Raw genomic sequence first — 21,133 nt, 5'->3', positions numbered from 1 at the left:
ATATATGTTTTTATAAATAAAAATTAAGAAGTTGAATCCCTGGTTCTGTTCAAAGCAATTGAAGTTTTGCCACTGTTTTCAAGAGCTGATGGCATTAGAGCCCCCACATTCATTTAGAAGGCTATGATACTCCAGAAAGGTTGGAAATGTTTAGATGGAATAATCAAGCAGCTTTGTGATTCATGTTTACTGAACGTAATTATTCAAACTGTTACATGTAGAATCCTTGACATTTCTTCTTAGTATTGAGTAAATACCAAGTTCTGTTCTGGCCATATTATTATGCTCAGCTTTCTTTAGCGCTCACTTTATAAGGAGGAAGACTTCTTGACTTTCTGGGTCCCTAATAGAGACGGATAACTGAAAAAATAATGTCAAGAAAGGAATGATAACATTAAGGCTTTTTTCTCTGTCTATTTTCCTAACGCTCCAATGTGGTTTCGCAGGTTTCTACCTGCTTGTTGTTCGTGTTCCGCATGAACATAAAACCACTAAAAGAACTTCCAGGATTTTAATAACGCTTGAGAACTGGGTCAATATGCGCTGATACAAGCACTTCAAATGCGTACACCAGCATTTGCCACAGAAGAGGGAGAAAAAGAATGAACACAGCTTTAGAACTTCAGTAGTGGTAATCTGTAATTCCTTTCAAGTTCTCATCTTAGCAAATACACTGAGGCACTGTGAGCCTCCAGACCTTGGCAGTACAGTGAAGGGCTGTGTCTCCACACCATGGCACGGGGCCATGACTGCCCTCTGTGGCTAACGCTCTCTTGAGCAAGCCTTGTGCCCCTCTGTTCTTTTAAGATGCTTCAGCTTTTCTGACAACTGGAAGACCCCTGTACCTAAGCCAGAGGCCCTTACTGTCATTAACAAATCCATCCAGCTGCACTTGGGGAACAGACTGCCATACTTTTGCCATTTCCTTGGAAGCTGTTGAGTGTGTGTACTTACGGCCACATGGTGATACGTGTGGAGCACTGCTCCTCTGAGAATAGTCAGTACATGGAGGGCTCCGGGGCTTCCCACCTCAATGCTCCCCAGCCAAGACAGCCCTCCTGTCACTGATTTCTTTCAGCATTACTCAATGCCTCTGCCAGCAGAGAATATAAAGAAGGTGCTTGACAGCAATGGATGAGCCCAACAGTTCTCATAACAAAAGCAAACAAGTTCCATGTGAAGGAGGAACTTGTTGGGGACAGTGATACCTATTTTTCCTTTGAAAGTCAAATTAAAAATTTGTAATTTTCGAATTTATTAAATAAACTAAAAAAAAAAAAAAAAGCCAGAAACAGTTAGAAATACATAGAATTGGGACTTAAGAAGAAAGGTTTGGGGAAAGGATGGAGGGATGGTTCAGTAGGAAGAGAGAAGCCAGGAAGACACGGGGACAGAGGGCAAGAAGATGCTATTTCCTTCCATTCCGAGGAAATTAGCTTAATGATTCAGCCATTCTTTTTCTGGTTTGCAGTTGAATAATAATGGAAGATATCTTTTAGGCTTTTCCCCAGGCTAGCATGATACCTCTTCTTAGGACACCAACAGCCACTGGTTCTAACATGTCTCTTTTATTTTGTGTTTTCCTAATTTGACAGCTTTGAAACTAATTTAACAGAAGAGTTTCCAGAGAAAAGATATCATGCAATACAGATCATCAGTGTGACCTCTTCCAATCCCTTATAAAATCAATTAAGAAGTTTGTTTTTCCTGGTTGAGCAATAGGTTTATATCTCCCTCTCAGAGACCAGCAAAGAGAAACAGAATATACTTAACATACTAGATGAAAAGTGTAGACTAGCAAATCACACTTACTTTAAAAATATCCAGTTTTTCTGACCACGCAAGCACCATTAACCTGAGATCAATTTTTAAATTGAAAATGTAAAGGTACAGTAAAAGCAGAGGCTGTTCCCATTGATACTTAACCACAGTAAGCAAACCAGACAATGCGAAGCAATTGCTAGCAAATTCCATGATAGGTAGAATATGAAACAGCAGGTTGTGTGGTACAAAGATGTACTTCTCATTTTTAAGAAAAGAAAAAGAGGAAGAAGGAGAGACTGGGGGGAAAGGAGAGGGGGAGTAAAGATGAGACAGAAAGGTGGGGAGAAGATACAAAGGGAGAAGGTGAGAGAGAGTCAGAGATGGAAATGCAATTATGCCAGGAACACTAAACGATTTGGAAGACCTTCAGAGAAGATTAGGAAAGTTATGTACACAGAAGAGAAAGGAAAATAAAGCAATTTTCCTTGATGGAAGGGTATGGGAAAGCATGTAAGCTGAGGGCTAGAACAAAGCCAATACCTTGTTAAATACTGCCTGGAGAATATAAATGAAACTTAAAGCAAAGCATCAACCTCTCGTATTTTTTTTCTAGTCCAAGTCTTTGTTGCAATGCTTGTGCACTGCAAACTAGCATGGCTCGAAAAGCTGTGTCACCGTTAACAGGGGCACGATTGTGTGAGAGTTTCTCCACTGTTTTAGTGTGATGAATGCAACTCTGAACAACTAAGTCCTGAAGTGTGAAGTGACTCCAATTGTTTCCTCAGGGACTCATCTACTTACAGCCTGATTAACATATACAGTAAACAACAAACCAGACACTGCACCTCGTACTTTCTGAACATAATCATATATGTCCCCAGACTCAAGTGGCTGTAACTTCTTTCCAGGTTCTTTATCATAGTATTCAGATGATTCTCAGTCCTTTTCTATTCTGGTTTTCTCCCTAGTCCTCCTTTTCTCTCTCTCTTTAGCATCTCTCAGCTTTGTTGATCTTATTAATTTGGATTCAGTGTCTCAAATGTCTATTCCAGTATAAATATAAATGTACATTTTAAAAATATGGCCATTCAGAAAGAAAATGGAATGCAGAATGTGGAATTTGCATTGTGTTTTGTTTCCTCCTGTCACTCTGTCCTCGTCTGTTCCTTTTTTCCCCTATTTTCTTCCATTATACCTGTCACATCCATCTGTTCTTTGAGAGTATATTTCATTACAGGATGCTGATTTTTATTTTATTCAAATAGTAAACTATATAGACTAATGATAACCTGAAAATAATCTGCAAAACAAAGGCATTTTAAAACCATACAGCGTCAAATAAAAGTCTATTTTTAAAGTCCGATAACATTTTGTTGTTAATTACTTGTAAATGTATGCAAAACCACTGAGACTTAATTCTCATTATATCACCAGTTACAAATAATCTTACTTGGTGCTAAAAAGAACACAAACACTAACTTTATCCCCTCTGACTGCTAGAAGATGTTGTGTTTTTTAAAAGCCCCATTCTAACCTTTTTTTTTTTTTTACAGTAAAATTTAGCAACTTGGTCAATGCATAATCAAACAAAGTGGAAAAAAATTACTTGTGATTCCTTTTTAGATAATGAATATCCCTTGGTGATTTGTACTGCTTTCCCAGGGTGTTCAGGTAACAGTGCTTCTCCTTCTCAGCTGGGAGGGAAGGTGCTGTACCCTAGATGTCACAGGGATGGACTAGCTGGGCTGATGTGATGCCAGCTGGGGCAGTGGGGCCATGAAGCCCACCCACAGGATGAGCACAGCCCCAGAGGGTTGCATAAGGCAGCAGACTACTGGGCTGTGGAGGATACTCAGACAGCAGACCAAGCTGCACGCAGGGACAGACCCACGACTGCTGTCTTCCCTTTTGTCTCTGACCTACTCCTTATACAACTGTCCCCTGCAAGTCATAATGTCACCCTGAGCCCTGGCTCCCTATGGCACGTGCTTCTTGCCGTGGGCTGTAGGAAATTAATTAATTGCTGTCCTGGCCTAGTTCTGCGGCCTTACCAATCCCTGCACATCAGTCTGGCTGTAGCGCTCTGCTGACCGAAGCATTGGTCGGCCCCTTCACTTCCAGCCTCTGAAAAGAGCCTACATGCAGAGCCTTTGGTGGCACAAAAGCATGGGTTTTCAGTGTGTACAAATATTGCAAAATGTTATCTTCAGAAAATAAGGTACATTTACGCTTAAGAGATTGCAGCATACTGGCGCTAGATTTTCACGCAGAGTAAGAATGGTGTTTCTGGCCTACCCTTGTGAAGTTAATTTTCATGTCAGTAATTGAGCTTGATGAGATCTTCTGCATCTAAAAGGAAAAGCACCTAAGAAGTCAATCTCTGCCACAGACACCCACTGAAGCCCATGTAAATGGCACTCATCCTGTATAAATAATAAGCTTAAGTGAAAGCATGAGAGCACTCCCTTTGGGGCTCAAATTCCCACTGACAAATACAAACCTGAACTTAAATTCTCCACCGCCCCTCAGCACTTTTCCCTGCACTGAGATGAAGAAAAATGCCAGCAGCTGTGCTCTGCAGCATGCAGCAAATGTGAGTGCTGTGTCCTGTGCCCTTCCTTCAGTGCAAGCCACACATTCTGCTCATCAAAGGGGAAAAAGACAGAATTATTCACTCAGCGATGTCATTTTAGTTACCTGCATCTGAGGATTTATTCAGATTTAACCTGTAGATATCCTCATGTTGGTTAATATGAACGCACCAATCAAATTTATACAAAAAGTCCCTGTTAAGCAGATGATTGGAATTGTGAACGCTGCCACGTCGTTCTCCAGTACAAGCAAAGGCAAATGTAGTATTTTATCCTGCTAAGAGGACACGTAGGAAAAGATGCTGCTTTCTGAACAGCATGGGTTCAGTGTTACAATTCAAGCAAAAAAAGGGAAAAATCTATACTCTGTCTACTGGGCTGGCTGAAGGGGCATCTGGAGAAGCAAACACAGCGTAGTTATATAGCACCAGTAGTTGTCACGGTAACAACCAGATGACGATTACAGACTAAAAAATCACTGCATACATCTTTTAAGACCCCAGTCTTTAGCCAGCCATTTGAGATCACCTTAACCTAAGCAAGGCTTTCAAAGAGAACTACTTGCTGCAGTAGCTTTATAAGATGCACCATTTCAACATCAAATAAGATTCTCTGACATCTCTTTCTGGCCTGTCATTTCAATGCATAAGCTCATCGTGGCACTTGGGGCTTGCACCGCCTTCTGCATTCAGAAGGAATTCCCACTTGAAGACTTCTTTTATTTTGGCAACAAGCAATTAATTTTGTATCATCTCAAAGACAGAAAATACGCCAGACTGATAAAGTATGCCAGTCTTATTGACAGGAAATTTCCTATTTGTGGCTGCTTTAAAACAAAAGCTTGTTTTTAACAAAAGTTTTGCAAAATTCTGTTTACAAAATAATAATAATAATAATAATTGCAGTATAGCATGCATTTGGTAATCAACACTAAACACTGATAAGCAGCAGCATATCAATTCCAGAAGACAACGATTGTCTTTTAATAGTACAGTAGTCTGAACATAGAAACCCAGAATGAGTTGGAATGAAGACCATTTGATCTGGATTGACCTGATCACAAACTACCATGCTTCAAGTTAACCCCTCCTTGGCAGGGCACTGTTCTCTCCCCTTTCCTTCCTTATTTTGCAGAAACAAGGGCCAAAATGTTTTTCTCTTTCCACAATAATTACTCTCATCAAAACAGATAACATCTCTAGGAAATACTGTCATTAAAACTGGTTCCAATTAGAGTCACAGATTTTTTGCAAGCACTGACAGACTTTGAATTATAAAATACAACCTAGGAGCGGTTTTGCATGATTTTGGGTCAGAAATGGAACATTTCACACACCTTTAGTTCAGAAACCATCAACTACTGTGACAGTTGTGAACAGGAGGAATTGCTTTTTTCTCTTTATTTTCACTTTCCTCCCCTGCAACACATATGTGTTTTTTTGTTTTTTTTTTCTTTCCCTGATATACTATCTTAAAAAGAAACCATCCTGTTGAAATGAAATCCATGTTCCAGGAAGTGTAGTAGCTGAAAACTGTTCAAAAAAGCGAAAGTATGTGAGCATAATTGAGCATGGAGTAGAATGAGGTGAAATACGAAACAACAGAAAATCCTGCCCAGATCCATGGAGACCTCTCCTACCATAGGCCCACAGATTCTCCATGCTTGGAAGGCAAAACAGTGACAAGGTTTATCTTTCTGCTAGGTTGAACTAAATGTTGGAAAGATGATCTGATTTCCTTTGTTTCCGCAAGTCATATTGGTTGTGAAGAGCTACTCCTAACGAGATTGAAATCAGCTGTAATGTTGGTAAAAGAAGACTGCAGCAGACATAATGTTAAAAAAAGGCCTTACACATAGCCAGTAATTATCTTGGGGAAATTAATCAGATGTTGGTAACATTTCACATCACACGGCAGAGAAATACCACCTCAATTTAAAATCCAAATCCAGGCATGATTATCAGACGTGTAATGATTCTCATGTTAGATGGTTTGATTAATTCAAGTGTTTATTCATCTCCTGAGGAAGATTTCTTTTTCTCTTACAAGCAAGACTTCATAGCACAAAGTAGCAGAAAAGACTGTAAAAGTGCTCTGGCACTACACGTTTCGTTCAAGCCTTTAATTAGGCTGAGGAGCATTTTGAAGTACATGGGCATGCTAATTTCCATTCTGAATGTGAAAATGTGGCGGAGATGTCACACGTTATGTAATCTTGAACACGTTTTATTTGAAACTTAGATAAAATATATTAGTCTGTGCCCTGAAAAATAAAGGGAAAAAAAAAAGAAAAAAAAAGAAAAAAAAAGGCAAGCTGTTCCAGATGCATGGGCAATGTTTCCAGGTCTTTTTACACAGACTATTGCTCTCAAAATCGATGTTACTTCACTCTTCCCTCTTTCTACAGAAGAAATATTTAATCTGCTCAAATAGTGGTTGTGTTGCTTTGTTGGGGTTTTTTTGTTTGTTTGGATGTTTTCTAATACTGCTCTCAAGTTTTTCTCAAATGCCTATTTTCTAAGACTCCATTACGGCCACATTATTGCTGTTCTTTCCATTATTTGTGACTAAGAGTCTTATTATGGGCACTGCATGTAGGCTGATGTAATTCCTGGATGAGTTTGTGCTCTAGGAGTGGGTATCAGTTCCAGTTCTTGTAGCTGGGGCATCACAAGCAATGCTGTATACCACAAAGATAGAAGGCAAAGACTGGTAGTCAGCAGACAGGGTTTCACGTGTTTCTGGCTGCTAAAATTTCACAGCCTCACAGGGCACCACTGAGAAGCTCTCTCCTCCTTAATTCCCCTATGGGGTATGAATACACACAGATAAGGTCCTCCTGAGCCTCCCCTCCTCCAGGCAGAAGGTTCCCAGCTCTCTCAGCCTCTCCTCACAGGGGAAGTGCTCCAGGCTTTCAGTCAGCCACCTTCACAACCTTCCACTGGGGCCTCACTACAGATAGAGCTCACAACTCATTTCAGTACTGAAACCCCTATTCAAAGCTATTGTTCTTTGCTGTTGAAAACTCAAGTTAAGCACAGACTCACTCGTATTTCCCCTTCAGAAGTGTAGAGGCCTCAGGAAAGAAGCTCAGGGCTCTTTATGGATCCTTGCTGTCCGGCCACAGTGATGCCTGCGCTTCCTATGCCTGAGTGCTCCCTATCTGGGCAGTTTCTTTTCAAGTCAGAGGTCCCTGTTGGAAAGCACACTATTGCTATCCCACTGCTATTCACAAGCCTGAAAAGCAGCTAGGGAGGGGACACTGCACCATGACTGAAAGAATTTGGAGCCAACAATGAAACACCCGCATTGTCTGCACACTCAGTTCTGCTGATCTACATTCAGTTCACCCTTGGAAGGTTATGTGTACAGCCCGTTAAGTGCTTCAAATATAGCTCTGATTTCCCAGTGTTTACTTCAAGCCACAAGTTCTCCACAGGTCTGACAGCTGGATCCCTTGTGCAGAAGCCGATGGTATTTGCACAGAAAATATTTGACTTCCTATAAGCAAATTAACTTCTGAAGTCCTACATATAGCCCATGGAAGATAGGATTATATAAAGTAGATCTTGGAGAAGAGATATGAAAGCATTCCAGAGAGAAAACAAATTGTTTTTTTCTTGGTTTTATCTTTCAGCATTCTTTGGCAGCTTTCTTGAGGACTGAGACAAGGTCTGGAAATAGCTCACAGAACCTGCCTGTAACTACTGCTCGTGACTGAAAAAATAATGGCATGTTATGGCTGGTGTCAGACCCAGGAGCACCTCTATCAGGCCACTGCTTGGCACCATGACTCTAGTTACATAAAAAAAGATCAAAATCATGACGACGGGTGAAATGGAAGTATTTGCAGGCTTTGCAGAGGCAATTTCATTTTTAAATCCCTCTTCTCTACCTTTGCTTTCGGTAAGACAGCATAATCAGCAAAATTCTAACCTCAGAACTCTGGTCCCATTAGTCACACAAAGCTTAGGTGATTTATAGTCAGAAAATCATTTCAAAACAGCTGAAAGTATTTTGCTATTCTGCCTACAGCGACACCTGTGCACTTCTTTGTCTCTAAATTTCAATTAGAAATCATTTAAATAAGAGAAAATCATGTTTCCTAGTGGCTGAGCCTGTTAATGAAATGTGTTTCATACTTCCAATGGAAATGGGAATTTAGGTAGCTAACAGGCAGAACTTGTGTATGAATTATGAATACATTTTATATTTGAAAGACTTTATCTTCATCACGCTAATGAGATCAGCTCGTTTTCCTTTTTTTTAACCATATTTGTATTGCTGTTAATGTCTGAATTATCACCCTGTTAACGTGAGAACTCATATTCTAAGGTGTCTCGTGAATCACCAGAAGAAAGAGATTCTCTATTGTTTGAAATATCAGTAAACACTGAGATGAAAAATCTTCTAACGTGTTATGTTTGAAGTCAATAGAACAAAAAAGACAGGAGCAAGCAGACAATGTTTTTGCACTGAAGTATTATGTAAAGCAAACAGAAAAGATTGACAATTGATTTGCAAACTGTTCACCTAGATGGTTTTATCAAAGGGCTTTGGAGATACCTTTTTATGGATTAATACAGAGCAAATAGTCACCTGCTTCACTGGGTAAAGGATGTAAGTGGCATGAGCACAGAGAAACTCTTATTCTCTGTATTACTTTATCTGACTCTAGCAAAGTCCCTCGTGCACGTGCAGGACACAGTCCTTACAGACTTGGATTAAGCTTAACACATTCAATACTATTCAAGATCTAGGTAATTTCATGTAGCTTGAATATGCTTGATATAACCTTATACTAGTCCATAGAAGAAAACCAATCTTGATCCTTAGGCAAGACTGCTCAAGTGACAAGACAGAAGTGCTCTGTAGTTCCATAAAGGTCTCTGCAAAGTGACACACTGTCAGATAGAGACTTCTTTACTCCTCTCTCATATCATCACCCTGTCTTTCAAGATACATCCATGAGCCCAGAGTTCAGTCATACAACTGTAACAAGGGCAGACCCTGACCTGACAACGCTAAGTACAGATGATAATACAGCAGCAGGAAAAAAGAAAACATGTAGGTGAAAGTTGTTACTGCTGTTGCTAAAAATCACTTTAAAACATCCCTACAGGTGTTTCAGCATCAGCAGTGGAAGAAAAACAATACACCAAAGGAGGGATGGGGTGGAAGGGACAGAGCAGCCACATCAGATATTGCCATGAACACGGCGTATCACACTTTTACTAGCTCCTACACCACTGAAAACAAATTGGACATGAGCAAGCATAAATCACACAAGCTTATGCACACTTCAAGATATATAAGACATCTCAACCACAGGTATCTTGTACTCATTTTCACCAGCTGGATGAAATCTTTTGTAATGACATCTTTACCCAATCCTGGCCCATGCAACCACAAAAACAAAATCTAAAAGTCTGGACAAAAACAAATCTTAAGATTTTGGAAATCTAGGAGCTCTGGGCACCTAACTTCTTCTGTTCTGCAGGGAAAGCCAACAAATAGGTATAAAAAAATGTGCAGCTTTGTTAAAATTGGTACTTCACGTATAAGGAAGCCCCAGTGGAGCAACCACTCATGAGGTATTCTGCAATTATGCTTGGCACCTACTGACTAGATGACCCCCACCCCTTTTGGGCAAACTCTGTTCTCAGATCTCTGATAATAAGGAAGGTCTCCATGCTCATTACAAGGCTGTATACCAAAATGGAGCAAGAGACCTTGTTCTCTCCTTATTCCCTGGCTGAGCCATACATAGTGCAGACATCCCCAGAGAAAGCTTTGGGAAAAGGCCAGGCTCGTTGAATGCATGTTAATTGCAGTGCTTTCAAGGTGATATCGTTCCACCTACTGCCTGGCCCACGCTGCCTTGATGTGGGTCAGACTGTGAATGACACAATTTGGTTGCCTCCATGCTAACCTCTGCATTCCTCTGACTCTGAGTGAGAAAGTCTCCTCTTCCTTTCTCACTAGCTTCAAATGGAAGTCTCATGAATGCTGTAAATTTAGCGCTTAGTTTTATAATTGTGGTTTTATTTGAATAGCCACAGAAATGTTGAGTGAGATTAAACACAGGCCTCTCCTTTTGAAGAGGTCTGTGTTTAATATGACTTTTACACCCCATTTTCTAACTGACTTTTAATTTCTTCTCCTTTGAGTCTAGCTGCAACTCCAGCTCCTACACAGCAGTTGTGAGAGCATTTCCTTGATGCTATGCTAAGTGATATTTATGCATCAACTTTTACTAATTGCTGAACCTATGCTGGAATGAATAAAGCTTTCATTCATGTTTATATATTAGTTTCCAATATTTGTATGTTTGTAATCATCAGGCTAAACCCAGCTTTCATTTGCAGAGACAGTAACTGAGATACACTCTACATTGAAAGGTTTTTTTTTTCCTAGTATCATTGACAGATACGGTTACCAAAGAAATTTCCAAATCCTGTAAGTCAGTGTGATTTGTTCAGAGCTAGTAACTGTAATAATGGCTACATCAAAGGGTAGTTTTGATCAACAAAAGCGAATCTAGAGCTCATTTTGTGCTGGAGACCTGACTCTAAGTCACTGGTGCTCTTATTTCAGAGAAGCTCTGAGTTTGCTCCCGTGGGCTAATGCTTTTTTACTGCTGCAGCTCATCTCCAACCCAGGTTAGTTCTGTGCAAGGAGAACCCACAGCCTATTGTACCCTTCATTATGCAGACAAGAGCTCAGCAAGCAGGCAACAACCGAGTGTTGCCTGAAAAGTGCTCTCCTGGTCTGAACTAACTCGCTAATACAGACAGGCACACCCTATGTGTATGTTTGAAACCTACATAATTAGAATATCTCTGCGGCAATTCCTGGCCATCAACAACTTTCCCAGACATAACTGCTACTATTAACAGTAGGAGTTCCCAATTTAACAAATGGAAACAAGATTAATACCCACATAATTCTGGTTTCACTCAGCTTTACCTTTCAGACTGCAGCAATCTTTTGCCCTTAGTCAGTTGAAAATAGTACCAATGTGATAATTTCCATGACAGTGCTGCACTTCCCATGGTCTCTTCTGGATATCTGATGGCTTCAACTGCTTTATATTGGAGGAGTCTATGATGGTCAAACAAATTGGGTCTACCATGCCTCCCAGGATCCATGCTTTATTCCCTCCTACTCATCTGCCTACCTCCTTTCTCATCATTTAAGTTTAACAACAGGTAACTCAGTACAGAGACTCAAAACTGAGAGGTGTGCCTGAAGAATGTGGAGTCAGCAGGAATCAGGAATGAAGAACCAAGGAGGTTTCTGGGGTAGTAGCATGGGAAAGAGTGTGCAGGTACTAGAGGTGATATGACATATTGCTTAGATATTCTATGTCCTATTAGCGTTGCCACCTTATAGAGGAACTACCAGAACGGCCTCCCTCTCCGGCACTCTTCCATCTCTGTGGCACTGGCTCTAGTTTCAATGCCTCCAGCATGGGAAACCAGGCTTCCTGCCTCCCTTTACTCAAAAATATTACCAGCCGTCTCTTAATGTCTTGCTCAGCTGCTGCAAAAAAAAGCATAACCTCTGTTACTGCTCATCAGCTGCTTCATAGGAACCATTCATGTACATGCTTTGAATCTCACTTGTCATTGCAGTGAGTGCAAATTATGTCAAGTAAAATTACTTACCTTTAGAGAGCAGACAGAGCTCTAGACAGACAGTGGGGCAAGAAATAGAAGGATGGTATCACCTTTGAGAACACTGTAATTACATGCATTCAACAAGCATGGCCTTTTCCCAGAGCTGTCTCTGGTAATGTCTGTGCTCTGTTCAGGGAGTCAGTAAGGAGTGGACAAGATCTCTTGCTCCCTTTTGCTGTAGAACATGTATACTGCAGCCTGTATTCTATGCACTAAAAATGCTCCAAAAAGGAAAAAAAATAAAAATAAAAAAAAAATGGTCAAGGTAATTGATCATGTTTTTATGCAGTGACTAAAATGATGTTGAACAGCTGCCTTTGAAAAGGTGGCGTGTCCCCACAGCTCAGTGCTGTAAAATAGCTGCATATGTCTTTCAACAACATGCAAATTCACTGATCATCAAGAGCACAGGACTGCTTCCCAGACTTACATAATTCCTTTATATAGTGTAATGCACTTGCAAATATAAATATCACCCAATTAGAGACACATACTGCAAAGACAATACTCTTCCAGTTTGTTTTTAGGTCAAATATATCAAGACCTGAAACTATACCTAGTTTCATAGTGTTAGAGAGGTATTTGGATAATGCCTTTAGTAATATGTTTAGCCTTTGCAGAGCCCTGAAGCAGTCAGGCAGTTGGACTTCATGATCTTTGTAGGTCCCTTCCACCTGAGCTACCTGATCCTATTGTAAAGCCTCAGTCATCGTAATTATAATGGGGGACAACTTCAGCCAAGTTACACTCAGTTTCAGCTTCCTCAAACTGAGAGCCAGATGTTGACAAAATTTCTCATTTTCTTCAGAACCGTCAGGTAAATCAGCTATCACAGAAACGTGAGAAAGCAAGGCAGAACCTGGATTATTCAACTTCATGCAGGTCACGTGATGTAATTAATTCCAAGTGTTTTTGGTCTGCGTACAGAAACTTCCAGCAAAATATTTAAATGATGTAATAATTACCTTTTTGCTTTCATGATCCTTCTGACTATGCCTTAATTTATGATGCTTTCAACTAGCATACATGTATCCCGAGGCTACCATTGGTGCACATTTATTTAAGTCAAAAGATAAATCTTAATGAAAGGTTTTTTTTTAACACAATAATTATCTTATTTTGATCATCATAACAGTAGTTATTAGAGGCACAAAAACAGAATCAGATCTCAGAAGAAGTCATGAAGATACTAAATTGGGTGGAGTACCAGCACTGCCCTATTATTTTGCCAAGAAATGATACATCAAAGTGGCAGCAATGAATCATCACACACTACTAGGAACTACACCCAAGGAACCCAAGAGATGGAAACATTAGATGTACTAACCTCCATGATAAATTGCAAGTTATAATTGCACAGCAGATACTTTGCAATGTATCCTTTCTCAGATATGAAGCTATGCTCTCCTTACGCCTCCCCCAACATGATCTCTCATCAGAACAAACTACAACAAATCCAAAAGAACCACAAAAACACAAGAATTTTCATTTGATATGATAGGCCCATCTCTTTTTAAGAAAACAGCTTTTATTTTGTGAAGGATTAAAAACCCAACGTGCCAAATTACACAGTTAGGCACCCCTGCTCTTTTACAAACATCTTCCCTAAAATCACCCGTATCACACACCACAAGAGGTGAGGATAGCAATGAAAGAGCACACCTTTCCCTGCTGTCAACCCCTCTATAGTACAAATGGCTACTAGTCCGACCTCATGCCCAGACACAGAACCATTGCATGCACGTACACATGCTTCAGCAAAAACAGAGGAATAAAGAGTCCCCTAAAGGGAAAGATGCAATGTGTTACCTTTTCCAGTCAAAGTTTCTTCTTTTATTTTCCTCACCGCTTCTTGGCCTTCTCTCTCGCTGTTTCCAGCTGTCACAATACAGAAAATACAAAATTAGTAATGCAAACCAGGAACAGTTAATTGTATGCCTGCCATTGTTATGGGTTAACCGCAGTGTTAAACCAGCAAAAAAAAAGTTTTAAATGAAAATGCATGATTCATGACTGCCAGAGCAGCAGAAGTCTTCAAATACCCCACTGTTCACATGAGCTCTGCTTGTTCATCTCATTGATTCATACAAGCTATGACCAATCACTGGTTGGGCCAGCTGAATGTGGATGTCAGTCTGAGAGCCAGGTGAGTTATATCACATCCGGAATCTAAGAAAAATTTTCTGCAAATGAAGAGTGGAGCACTCTCTGCTCTTTTCCAAATGAAGAACTTCACAGCTGGAGGAAAGGCCCTGCAAACCTGGTCTGAATGCTAAGGAAAAGCTTCATCAGCGCTAACAGAAAACATGACTAAGAACGAAATAAAGGGTTTTTCTGCCATTCAGCTGAGGGGGACACAAGCTGTACACTTGTTTGGCAATTGTTTTTTGATAATATATACAGAGGGAAAAACACAAGCACAAGCAAAATATTCTGTTTGGAAGTACGACTTAAAGTTTTTACATGAATTTTGACATTCCATTTATAAATCCAGAAACATTTTTCCATAGTATGGAGCATAAAGATATCTAATTATTTCTTAAGTAAATTGGATACTAATACTGATATCTATTTTGAACTTCATGAAGTTGTCTTCTCTTTTTCCTAATTATATGAAACTCTGCCCTGGTTACTGCACAGCCTTTACTTATACTGTAACCCTTCAAAATTATCCTGTCCTCTCATTCTCCAGTTAGATCCATAGCAGGGAAAGAATCACAGCATCACACAATCAGTTAAGATTGGAAAGGTAGGCTCGGGAGAGACCTCATTGTGGCTTTCCAATATTCAAAGGAAGCTTATAAGCAGAAGGAAATCAACTTTTTATATGGGCTGATAGTGATAGGACAAGGGCGAATAGTTTCAAACTAAAAGAGGGGAGATTTAGATTAGATATCAGAGGCAGATTTTTCACTGAGAGGGTGATGATTCAGCAGCACAGGCTGCACAGAAAGGCTGTGAATGCCCCATCCCTGGAAGTGTTCAAGGCCAGGTTGGATGGGGTACTTGGCAGCCTGAGCTGGTGCCTGATTTGGCAGTTGGCAACCCTGCATGTGGCAGAGGGGCTGGAACCTGATGAGCTTTGAGGTTCCTTCCAATCCAAGCCATTCTATGATTCTGTGATTCTATGATTCTACGAAATAGGTCATCTGGCTCAATGTCTTGCTCCTATTAGTTGGCATGTGCTTGTTACATCTAAATTTAGAAAGTGAGAACATGCTTTATATTAAAATATTTTATCTATGAATCTGCATTAACGTGATCTCACAAAGAATGTTCCAAAAGTGGGACTGACCCTTTGAGACAGATCATGTGCTACCCATTGGTTGTGCTAGCTGAAGGCACAGAGCACTGGAATGAGATTTTTGGGACAAGTTGTCCACTTTGAGGAGGTAGACAAATGCATTATTCTGAGAGTGGAGATTTTGCTGTGCATCTGTATTCGAGCAGTAGAAAACAGTGATTTGCAACACCAGTAACTGAAGGGAATATGTATCTTTATCTTGATGATATGCAAGAAGACTCAGTATTTAAATATATGTAACCAAAATAATAACATTTAACATTTCAGATACTGAAGAGAAGATTATTCTTACACAAAACCTATGGTCATATTGGCCGATAACTGTTCTTTATAAATTACATTAACTCTGGAATTATATTACTCTGACTGACTGATAATAACAGATAATAATGATAACAGATAATAATAGAACAAAGCAGACGTTTGCAGTATTTCTGTCCTTCTGTGCTTTTTTTTTCCCCTTAGAACATGCAGGGTTTTACAGAACAGAAATGTTCAGCTTGATACTAATTTCTACAAAGGGATGCAGTGTCAACAAACAAACCCTCCAGTAAAATTGCCACATCTGAGGAAATCAGGGCAGATGGGTGATGGGCAAGGGATCAGTTTTCCTCATTGTATCACCCAAAGTGATTTACAAGAGTAAGGTCTCAAACTCAGTGTGTTACACTAGACAGCTTTTGGTTTTGAAAACAAACATACTTTGGTGCCAATTCCGTGAAGAACTGATGTGATTTCTCTTTCATTCAGCTCTCCTTGGGCAGAGAACATGCTTATTAAGGCTTCAGTGACTTGGTTTTACTTTACTCTCAGTATGTTCACTTAATTTGTTCTTTTAAGAGAGCTTGTATTCACAACAGATTTTAATTTGCTTTATTTTGCTGTTATATAAATGGTTATTCATTAAAGCTCAGCGCCCTCCAAATGAGCTAATTTTATTCATATTTGCATGTTTTTTTCATTCTAGACCACTGGGATAAAATAATTATTGTGCTAAACAGTCACTTCAAATGTCTGTTTCCAGCTTGATTCAACAAAGAGTTTGAAAACTAGGTTCTGGAAGCTTGAGTATCATAGAATCAAGATAGCCCCAGCTACTGCGATAGAGGCTTTTGAAATATGCCTTTCAAAGAAAAGTCTGCAAGAGACTGAACAGATGACCAAAACGCTCACAAAAAATCCAAAGACATATACCACAAAGATACCATAAGACTGGGAGAGAGATCTACACCTCTGCGTTTGCTTAAGGTGATCAGCATCCCCTTGCTGAGGTTGGGTGGAAGAATTAAGGGAGACTGAACAATTGTACTGCTTCTCTTTGAGTATATCCTTGTGGGAGCCACTAAGTAAAATGAATGGTGGGCACGAAATACAGAAACCTCCTCTTAAGTGCTACATTAATTATTCTAAACTAAAAATAATTAAAAACAAACAAACAAAAAACACAAAAGAAAAAAACAAAAAACTTGTAAAGACACCAAGATAGCAAAATTGGTTTTAGGTCTGTAAAAATCAAACATAATTCCGATATCTTTTTGACGATGATGGCTTACCGTGGAACTCAGCTTTCAAGCCCACTAAACAGGAAGGAGTACAGTGCTCTAAACTAAGGAGAGCAATAGTTTGTTAAATGAGGGTAAAGTTCTTAATGTCATCAGTTCCTCAGCAATGTATTTGTAACAGATGTTTAGGAAACTGTGATATTCAAAAGTATCCTCTTGCTGGACTTTTTGCCCCCGATTCAACATCATTTTCCTATCTTCAACATGCCAGATTTATCCAACTCAGAATGTACCCATGTTAAACTCAGTAGCATCTGCGGTATAACATCTGCCTACTCTGGATTCAAGTAGAATGGGGGGTAAGATGAGAAAGATAGATAGATCATGTGTTAATGCAGTGAGAAAATCAGAACAAAAGCTTTAAGAAAAGGATATTCCGTGTCTTGAGAGCTTAGATTATCACAGTACCTCAAACTGCAATAACCCTGTTTTCTTCATGCAGTTCAACATGCACTGAAGTGTCTACGGGGAGCTCAGAATGGATACAGTTGTCTCAAGAATTGTTTGTGTATGTAAACTGTTCAGTGGAGTGCCTGAGGTTTTCTATCTCTGTCCCACAGAACAGTGAAAAATTCAGGTGCAACTGATTCAGTAACGACACTGACTACAATCAAGTCTGAAAATAAAACTAATAACATAAAAATAAATTCCAGTCTCAGTGGATGCACCTATATAAGAAGAGACATCATATTAATGGCATGAAAAATTCTAGTTCTTAGTAGAGTATAAAGGCTCGTATTGGAAAAAAAAAATAGAACATAAATTTAAATATATCTTTTAGTCAAAAATTGACTCCCTTCTTCAACGTGTATCTACACAAGTATCACAAGTCAAAGCGCACTGAGCTGAAGGCACCATAGAAGTAAACAAAAAAAATAGGCAGTAGGAGGCTTTGGATCTCACCCTAAAGGTCAGACTCTGACATCTTAACCAGTTTAAGCAGATTCTAACTCTGAGAGTTATTTCATGGATCTCAATAGAACTGTCACAGAGCACGGCTCAGTTTGAATTGGATGGCAGTAACACAGTCCTCAGAAACCTAACATGGCTGAAGGAGTCTGTGCATTAGAGGAACACTCACACTGTCACTAGGTAAGGAGTCCTGACACATTTATAAGCATTCTTTATAAAATATCCTTAATTCCTTTGAGGATGAAAATCTCTCTAAAAGGATAATTACTAATCACACTGATAACTGATGTACAAAATTGATCCTGGTAAAAAGCAAGACTTTTTCCAATTCTTTTAAATAGAAATGGGAATTTGCCATCTTGACCTTTCAAGGCAACGTACCGCAGGGCATCAGCGAGAAATTTAAAGTACTCTCTGAACAGTGATGCAGCCTGTAATGCTTAAGGTTGTTTGGAAAGAATAAAAGCACAAATTCAAAAAGCCAGATTTAGCCAAGGGAGAATTTCACAACTTTCAGCAAATGAAAACAAAAACAAAACGCAAATAAAGAGTTCCTGAGACAGACGCCAAGCAGATCCAAAATGCCCAGCACATCATGGTGCAGAGATACATGGAGACTGAGGTCACCCTCTGAGACAGCATGGCTCTCGACTGACAGCAACCCCCTCTCTTAGTTACCCACAATTATACACCACTTAATCCCTAAAACTAAACAGCTTTTCAGAATTAGCAGCCTGCCCTTTGGCCCTCTCCACTTCTGCTATGATACCTGGGGAAGGGGAGGGCAGGAGAAGTGGACTTGCAGACACGGTAGTTGCAATGCAAAGATCTTAACTGATCTCTTCAAGTAATCCAAGTTTAGAAGTGGTGTCCATAAACTCTAATGCATATATGCATACTTCCAGGAGAAGCTTGGCAGTATGGTAATTAGCTCTGTCTACAAATATATCGTGTGATTAAGAAGACGTGTACAGTGATGGTTAGGTGCCTTTGTGCATGGTATTGCGCAAGATACAGAAGCAGTTCCAACTGTGGATTTGAATTAAGGAGACTCTTTGGTGCAGCCTAATCCTCATTATGACTGAAAGGGAACCGATACAAGTGGAGCACAGGCCAAAAGACAGGGCTTGCCAGGGCACCCAAAGCCTCCAGAGAAAAACAAAGTAATTCCAGCTCATGCTATAAGGGTTATGGTTTTATCAGTGCGTATGGTATGGTACTGCATAATAAATACAGTGTGTCTAGGAAAGATGAATGACTGCCCCCAAAAACTCTGAGGTAGAGAAACATGAACTCAGAACTCAGTACAACATAAAGTTTTTAATGCTTTTTTTTTTTTTTTTTTTTAATTAAATAAATTTATCAAAGCTTCTGTGAAAACATATTGCTTAGGAATATAGGTCTTAGGTCTCACCCATAAAACTTCCAGGTCATAAATTTGTTATTCAATGTTTGAATTTGTTATTCAGGTATAAGGATGTGTCCTGGTATCAAAAGGCATTGAGAAAGTGATACAAAGGATACACATCCTTTGCCATTCACTGAACAGCAGTCACAATTGAATACATGACTTCTTGATGTTAAAGGCAAAAATGTCACAGTAAGCATCCCATTTAGAAAAGAAGCAAAACTGAGTAAGGAGGAGAGCAACAGTTTGCAAACAGAAAACTAATTACCATTATCACCTCAGGTTTCATCAACCCCAGCAGTTTCAATGAGGAGATGAGAATGGCCATGTTCATCAAGCCCAAGATACATGCAGACAAGTGCCCTGTTTCTAACAGCAGCACATAACAAGCGCTTAAGGAAAAAGTTTCAGCGACAGCATTAAGTGCAGGGTAAGGTTTTTTAATACACCCTTCCAGATGCAAGTAGCTTAAGAGGTTTCCTGAATCAAACCTAGCCTCTCCACGAACCTATCCTCCACTTCTTCATCTAATTGCATTTTCAATATGTTCAAGCACTTGGCCTACAGAGGGTTCTGGAACAACGTGCTGTATGATTTAATGACACTTAATTGCATTAGAAAGGTTGTGCTTTAGTTATTTTTGTTTGTTTTTAATTGTTGAATGTTTGCTACTTTGTTTATAAGAAAGAGTATAACCACTTCTTATTCACTTTTTCTATACCATACATAATTGTATGAAGCTGTATGATATCATACCTCAGTCATCTGTTTGCAAGCGGAAGAACCTTTGTTCCTCAGCCCCACCTTGCACAAAGCCACCCCATATCCCCATATTTCTTCCAGTTCTACCAGACTCATTTGAGTATTCACAACAGGTTCAACCAATCACATCTACAAAGGAAGAGGGACACTTCATGTCTCATTCTTATTTTCTTTCCTGCTAAGTAGTAACATTTTATTGGTTTTTATGACTGGCGGTGAATATTAAAGATGTTCTGCAGAGAAGTTTCAACAATAAATCACTGGGCTTTTTTCTTTTTCTTTTTTGGAGCAATAGCAGTTGATTTGGATGTTATGCCCATCAATGGAAAGCTATATATCCTATCCATCCTGTCATCACCCAGACATTCAATATTATGTGATTCTTCATGGTTCTTTGTGGCAGTCAGGATTTCACAAGCTGACAGCACGGCTGAGGTGAGAAGGCTCTTCTGCACCTCCTGCTCAGGGCAGGGTCCGCTACAGCAAGTTGCTTAGGCCCGTGTCCTGTCAAGCCCTGAGCATCTCTCAGATTGGAGACTCTAGCACCACTGGGGAATCCGTGCCAGTGTTTGGCCATCCTCAGTGTGAACAAATACTTGATCGTACTTCAGCAGAATTTCCTGCGTTCCATTTTGTACCCATTGCACCTTGACCCATCACTGCATATTGCAGAGAACAGCCTGGCTCGGTTTTCTTTACTACTCCCCTTAGGTGTTTATACACACTGATAAGATCCCCCTGAGACCTCCCTGGGGAAACCTCATTGCGGCCTTCCAGTACTTGAACGGAGCATATAATCAGGAGGGGGAACGGTTGTTTACAAGGGTGGGTAGTAATAGGACAAGGGGGAATGGTTTTAAACTGAGATGGGGAGGTTTAGGTTGGATATTAGGAATATTAGGGATATTGGATATTGGGAAGAAGTTTTTCACCCAGAGGGCGGTGACGCACTGGAACAGGTTGCCCAAGGAGGTTGTGGATGCCCCATCCCTGGAGGCATTCAAGGCCAGGCTGGATGTGGCTCTGGGCAGCCTGGTCTGGTGGTTGGTGACCCTGTACATAGCAGGAGGGTTGAAACTTCATGATCACTGTGGCCCTCTTCAACCCAGGACATTCTATGATTCTATGATTCTGAGCCTTCCCCTCTC

At 40.0% G+C, this 21,133-nt stretch overlaps 1 protein-coding gene across 2 annotated transcripts in view; it reads right to left on the bottom strand.

Moving 5' to 3' along the window:
• DHRSX (dehydrogenase/reductase X-linked) overlaps positions 1-21,133 on the bottom strand; it is a 164,482-nt gene that overhangs the window by 99,496 nt on the left and 43,853 nt on the right. For both annotated transcript variants that reach the window (XM_040661659.2, XM_046906088.1), the window contains exon 3: positions 13,847-13,915. In XM_040661659.2, the coding sequence (XP_040517593.1) occupies positions 13,847-13,915 (69 nt within the window). The remainder of the gene's footprint in view (positions 1-13,846; positions 13,916-21,133) is intronic.

This window comes from Gallus gallus, chromosome 1 (genome assembly GCF_016699485.2).
Source record: "Gallus gallus isolate bGalGal1 chromosome 1, bGalGal1.mat.broiler.GRCg7b, whole genome shotgun sequence".
NCBI classification, from domain to species: Eukaryota; Metazoa; Chordata; class Aves; order Galliformes; family Phasianidae; genus Gallus; species Gallus gallus.
This window is presented reverse-complemented; position numbering and strand designations above follow the sequence as displayed.